The sequence below is a fragment of the Limulus polyphemus genome, unplaced genomic scaffold, assembly GCF_000517525.1.
Source record: "Limulus polyphemus unplaced genomic scaffold, Limulus_polyphemus-2.1.2 Scaffold802, whole genome shotgun sequence".
Taxonomy (NCBI): domain Eukaryota; kingdom Metazoa; phylum Arthropoda; class Merostomata; order Xiphosura; family Limulidae; genus Limulus; species Limulus polyphemus.
In genome coordinates this window covers 107,183-114,354 of record NW_013666412.1, presented here as the reverse complement: position 1 = coordinate 114,354, position 7,172 = coordinate 107,183, and the positions used below count along the sequence as shown (strand labels likewise).

Genomic DNA, 7,172 nt, shown 5'->3' with positions numbered 1-7,172 from the left:
TGGGTTATCTGTGCTCTTCCCACCACGGATATCGAAACCCGGATTCTAGCGTTGTAAGTCCACAGACATACCGCTGTGCTATTGGGGGGCAAAAGCTTAAGTTCCTCTTGAAATCTTGCTTCCATTTCCCACAGTTTACCCTTCTCTTTATCTACTGCCTCTACTTTAATTAAGATAGCCCTCAACTTCTCCTCCAACCTATAAACTCTACATACAAATTCACATAACTTACATGACCATTTAAATATCATATAAGTATTTTATCATAAAACTATTCCAACATTGTTCTGTCATCCTTTTAGAAAAAATTAAATTTTTAAACACAGGTAATGTAATTTTCAATATTTGGTGAGATCAAAGCTAAGATTTGAATTTGAGTACTGTACAAAGTACATCTAATTTTATATTTCTGACATTAGATGGGATGAAATATTTATAATCATTATAAAACACTATCATCTTGATTAAAAACTTCTTGATCTACAAAGAAGTCATTTAGTTTAATTCATCTTCTAACATTACTCATGTCTTATTCTATTTATAAGATGTTAGGTTTGGTATTAGTGCAATATGAAAGACTTTTTTTAAGTAAACAAGTTTTATTATTATTCATTAAAACATTGCAAATGTTCAGTAACATAAGATTATACAACTGGTCCATCTCTGTGATCTTTATATATTGGTCATTCTCTTTGACATTTACAAAGCTAGTACATTGATCATCTGGTATCTTCTTCCATTTTCTGATTGACAGATGATCATAAAATTTCTGTTTTCTACTTCTACTTCTCTATCTAAGTGTATTTGAATTGTAATTTTAATGTTCATACTAAGATGTACCTATGAAATGCTTCTAATAATTAATATTTTAGAAATTATACTTCTTGTTTTCAATTTGGTTATAATATATAGTCTTTTTCCGATTGGCAGGTGTTCATAAAAATTTATTTGTTTTCCACTTCTGGTTCTCCATCTGGGGGTATTTTAACTGTTATTGTAATGATCCTACTACAAGTTATCTCTGAAATGCTTCCAATAATTACTATATTACTAGTAATATCCTCTTGTTTTCCATGTAATTACAATATCCAATCTCTTTTGACCGTTCTGTTTAATGGGTTGATAATTCACTCCATGAGTAACTCTTAATTTCTCAAATTCTTCAGGGTTATATTCGTGTGCATAATATTTTCTCTCAAAGACCTAATATACTAATTTTTCTTGTTCCAAGATGATTCACTAATTTTTTCTTCTTTACAGTTTTCTTATAAATTCTTCAGCTTTATTTTCTTGTTAGTTAACTAAATGTTTTAATTTCATTAAGTGGAATATTCCTTCTTGTTAGGCAAAAGTAATTGTACAAATTGTTAGTTAATATGAAAAAAAAAAAAAGAGATCAATCTAAATGAATTAAATTTCTTTATTAACCTGAAATTATCCAGAAAACTTAACAGACAATATTTTGCATTATTGGCTTGCATTCTTTTTCACCCTGTGCTGTGAACAGAAAGTTCTGTCTGCTAGAATACTCAATATTCATTATTGATTTCATTCAATACAGATGTTATACTATTTGTTTTAAATGTGTTAGTATTTGTATTGGAAAAAGAACATTAGCTCAAACTTTATAAATGTCAATACACTTGTATCTTTCTGTTCATGGAACCAGTTATCTTAAGGATGTATAAGAAGCACCAGATGCTTTTTGTGTGTTGAAATTAAAATGCCGCATTAGAAAATGTCAGTGATGTACACAGAGCTATACATTCAAAAGTAATAAATGTTTGCAATGAATAAGTACCACAGATGTACATATGACGTACACACCCATATGAATATGATGAAAATGAAAACTTAAAATATCACCAATGGCCTGAAGTTAAGAGAAAAAAAATAAGTCTCACCTAAATGTAGTCAATAATCTTCGCAACTCACCGGTAACATCAAAAACACTAATTCCTAATACAGAGAGTAATTCTGAAAGTCTGGAAAAGATATAATAAATTTATTATTAAGCTAGTAAAATCATGATTTTAGTTTTTTCCCCAACATTTTAACAGACGTTTTGTTTTGTTTTCTGGGGATATGGATCACATTTTGTTTTAAACGCAAAAGAAGTCTGGTTAATGTCTAGTTTTTAATCTTTGCATTTGCTACGAAACAAACAATATTTATTTTGTTTTTACTAGTTACCTTTATTGCAATTGACTAATGACAATCAACAGGCATAGAATCAAACCAGTTGTGCAAATGATCAGATAAATATTTAAAGTTTAAAAACTTTAATATTAAAACAGAAGTTATACCAAAATAAGAATAAACAGATTTGATCACTTCTTAATATTTTTAAGACTTACGAGTGTTGTAGACGATCAAGAACGATTTTTCTTCTTAGAAAATTCACATTATATTTATCCAATGCAGGCAGCACAGGCTCTGCTTTGTTTAATGAACCTACATCTGTAACTGCTTCCTGTAAAATAAAACAAGCACATTCTCATATGTGTTCTACGGTAAATAATATATATTTTAATCAGACAGACAATTTGTTATTGTTACATGTAATTTTCTTGATAAATTAATAGTAGCCCAATAGAACTTCAGAAAAATATCGAACTATAAAACACAATATCATGCATGGAAAAAAAGAACGTTAGTGAATATATTTGCTGAACATAAGCCAACTGAAAATTATAATTAAAGCCACAAACAAGGTAACTTTAAAGAAAGTTATTCAGAATTCAGCAATAGTAATATTTAGCCTTAAGCATGAAACTGGGATGTTGATGTTTGCCATACAGCTACACTTGCATGGGGAGTGGACCCATTTTTGGAGTTAATCACAGTGTGGACTCTCTTACACTTCTCAACAACCACTGGTACATATCTAGTGGAATAGACTGTTACTACTCTCACAAAGCTTCCCTTATATGTAACGAAACTGTGATAACTGTTTCTCAGGTAGTATTTCAGAATATCCTAGGGTGGTTCAAGGGAATTCAGACTGGTGTTTTTAAACTAGTTAAGGCAGCTTCTAGAAATAATTCATCTCAAACTATTGCAGGACATGAAGTGTGGTATAGAATGGTGCATTATCATGATTACGGAAGTATAGTGCATTACTAAAGAATAGCATCAATGCAGACTGATATCCATATAAGCACACTAAGTAGTCTTTCATTTCTTCAGAACATAACTGGATTTGTGATTGAGTAGGCTGGGCTAACTACAAACTGAAAGGAGGAGATTTTTTAATAATTTTGGTAATATACTAAATGCAATACCTAAAATATAATGTAAGTAGACAACTACAGTCCATGATGCCACGTTCAGTTTAGTTTTTATTGCAAAAGGCTCCATCATAAGGCTATTGTATCTTAAGCACATCACTCCTCCTTGTAGGCTTTCCATAAGCAATCTAGTGCATAGGAGGATGGTTTCCCAGTGCCCATTTCCACAGCCCTTTGCAGAGAAAGCCATAGTCATAATGTATGGTGATTTGACTAATTTGTCTTCATATGGAATACCATGAATACCTGTTTCATTCTCCTGTTTCTGAAGGTATGTAACAGTTGAATACATGTGTTGTGGAAGCTACACGTGACTTAAGTACCTTTTTGAGATGAAGATCCTCCTTGATTATGTTACGTACTATAGTTCGAGGCACATGGATGGCTTTTGCCACTAACCTTTGTGTTCGTGGATTCTCATGTATTAAAAGACTGCATTTTATTTACCATGGGTAAGGTACAGCTTTTGCAAGCCTGTTTCTGGATGGTCCTGGTGCCCCAAATTGATCCACATTCTTTTTGTTTTTGAATACTATTAAGTAAGTACAATGGACATCCCCATCTTGGAAATTCTAAATCCCTAATCTGAGCACATTTTTATAATCTGAGTGCACAAATATTTTGCATGGAAAGGACAATTACACACCTTTCCCTAAGTCAATCAATTTTCAGTGACATTACACTACCCATGAAATGCCAAAGATATGTCAAAATGTAGTTTTAATACATGCCACTCCATCATTATTTTATATCAGCTGTGACTGTATCATGTGACTTCCTGATTTACAAGTTCAAAGACATCTTAACATAACATATTCAACTCTCTGTACAAACCTTTGACTTATATATATATTCTAGAACTTTACATGCAATTTATACAAAGAAGTAAAAAATACTAGTACTCCAAAAAAGTATGGTTTCAATACACATACTAACTAAATAATGAGAAGCAAGCTTAAGCTTCTAACTTAATCAGATTTCTGAGAAACATTGATTTTATTTTTTAATCACAAGGGATTGTAGATGGTAAGATAACAGGCCACATAAGTACAATTTAAAGCAACTGAGATGGAATATCTAATATTGTACAACAGATTAGAGGAATATACCAATGAAATGATTTTATAATTTAACCTTTAGATGAATTAGACTTAAAAAACATACTTTCAGTCACACATAGAAAACAAGTTTTTTTTCACACACACAGTGCTCTTACATAAGTGGAGTAAATGGATATATATAGAGTATGTTTGCCAAAACTTAAAGATGTGCTGTATAATTTCTCAACACTAATAAAATAAACTATGATGCATCAATTACATAAAGAAATTATAATAGAATATTGTTTTTATGGAAATATTATTCTTAATGGTAGAAGTAACACTGTCTCTTTAGTATTAAGTATATCAAAGAATCTTCTCAAGAACTCAATAAAACCAGAGATTATTTTTGATGCATTGTTTCTAAGATATCAATAGTCATTATTTTACTGTTCCTAAATTGTTGAAGAATTAATTATAACTGTATAATATTTTGTGTGTGCACACATATGCAGTAACTATCACATAATTCTCAATTCAGATGTAGTCTCTCCTGGTTGAAGAACTGGACTTTATTTCATATATTAACAATCATACACTAAGCAGTCTCAAAATATTAGCAATCCCTGTCAAGGCAAAAAGTTATTTTTATTTCCATCACTCATACATTAAAACAAATTATTTGAAATTTCCTCCAGTTTTGTATTTAATTCATTTCCCTGTTTCCTGAAAATAAGCGAAGATCACAAAAATCAATTAAAGTATTTATATGCATAAGAATTCTATTATTTTCTTAAAATGTAAAACAAAGTAATTAATAAAACTTTTATTCATGGACTTAACACAAATATAACAGATCCATACATATAATGACAAAAAGAATACAAAAGGGGTACTTATAATGAGTAGACAAACCAAGTGAAAACTAAAACATGAAAATAATGTGCTGAGAAATTTAAATACGACTTTCTTAAATGTAAACACATTTCTAATTATGAATCTCAAGCAATATTTAAAATAAATTACATTGTATATCATATATCTGACTCAATCAGAAAAAAGCATTAATAATACTAAATGAACTAAGATAAATATGTATTTACTTATAAATGACTATCATATCATCTATTTTAGAATATAGTACAACACTCACTTCTTTTGTTTTTTCAACTCCACTGTTACTGTTATTATTTTTCTGCTTATTTGCTGTGACATTCTTCTGTGATTTTTTTCTCAATTTCTTTTCATCATCCTGTGAGTATTCAACATCTAACTTCCCCTGGAAATATCCATAAACCTTCATGTTAAAAAGTTCAGCATCTTCATGCAGCTTTTTCATGGATGGGATTTTACCCTGCACTTTTTTTTTCATCACTGTCTTCCTTCAAGTACTCAGCATCTAATTCATTCTCAATTTGTTCATTTATTTCAAGCTTGTGACAGAGATGAAGATATTTTAACCTCATTTGCTCTTTTTTTTCCTGGTCATAATAATCATTGGTCAAACAACCTTGATCAGATTGAAATTCATCTAGAATATGATGAAATTTTTCTTTTCCCAATAAATTTTCTAAAGTTTTTGGAGTTACCCACTCCACTAAGGTTTTTTCTATTGCTGTAATAGGATCTAAAAGCAAGTGGGAATTATCATCCCTTTCTGAAGATGAGAGAGTTTCTTTCAATGATGAACGTGGAAGTGGTTCAGTAGGAATGCAGTTTTCAGCCGAGTTAATGGATAATTCTTCCAAATATGATTCATTCATTTCTGTTTTATCAGAAGTGGCTTGTTTAGTCCACACTGTATTATCAGAGGTGGATGTTTCAGCTACTCTTACATCAGATGTAGTTGAGATAGTCAGACTTTCACTTTGATTCTCATAACTATTTGTATCACCAGGGTTTTGCATATTGTTATTTTTAAAAGATTCATTAACTGGATTTATATCTTCAAGATTTTCTTTGCTTCCATCATCTGATGGACATGACTCTGACTTTTCAAATGCACTCTTTGAAGCCCTTGAAGAGCTTGGCTCCAACAAACTCAGAGGAGACAAGTTTAATGGATTAGAGCAAACATCTACAAACTGATTCATAGAAGTACTTTTTTTTACTTCTTGAGACTGGTTTTCATTTATAATTTCATCTTGAGACTTTCCTTCTCCTAATAAATCTTCCTGTAACCTGACAAAAATAATATTTCAGCTATAATTACTTTACTATATTCACTGTCAATAATAAGAATGCTAGAAAGAAAAGGAACAAGAGTTGTGGGCTTTTATGACACCTTTTCATGAATTAATGGCAAACATATATAATTTTTGAGCAATTTCAAGAGATTAACATAATTTTCAACATGCTGGGAATATTAAAGTAAATAATAAACTGTAATGATTAATAGTTTGAGGCCCCCTCTTACATCAGATGTAGTTGATATAGTCAGTACTCCACTTTGATTCTCACAGCTATTTGTATCACCCATTAAAGTTTTAGCTTAAATGCATGAGCAAATAGAGAAAGGGCTTGGGTGTAGGAGCCATTACAATCACAAATGAAAGTAACATTTAATACTATGTTTAGCACAAGCCCTTTGGATAAACAGTTCCTATGATTTGGCCATTTCATATTTTATGAAATCTAATCACCTAAATTCAGCAGGTATATATATATATATATGGATAATGATGCACACACATGCCATACCACCATCCCCATGAAGGCACTGAAATAAATATAGAGCAAGTATTGCTGCTACTAACTAAATAAATTAGCTTTATATGCCTAAACTAATATTTATATTTTATTTTTATATTTTTGCTAAACTATGGTTAATTCAATTGGAAAT

At 30.5% G+C, this 7,172-nt stretch overlaps 1 protein-coding gene across 5 annotated transcripts in view; it reads right to left on the bottom strand.

Moving 5' to 3' along the window:
* LOC106460602 (putative RNA polymerase II subunit B1 CTD phosphatase RPAP2) overlaps window positions 1–7,172 on the bottom strand; it is a 38,873-nt gene that overhangs the window by 7,345 nt on the left and 24,356 nt on the right. For all 5 annotated transcript variants that reach the window (XM_022387364.1, XM_022387361.1, XM_013920321.2 and 2 more), the window contains 3 exons: window positions 5,484–6,511; window positions 2,358–2,473; window positions 1,905–1,985 (listed from right to left, as the gene is read on the bottom strand). In XM_022387364.1, coding sequence (XP_022243072.1) covers window positions 5,680–6,511 — 832 coding nt within the window. In that variant the 3' untranslated portion in view covers window positions 1,905–1,985; window positions 2,358–2,473; window positions 5,484–5,679. The remainder of the gene's footprint in view (window positions 1–1,904; window positions 1,986–2,357; window positions 2,474–5,483; window positions 6,512–7,172) is intronic.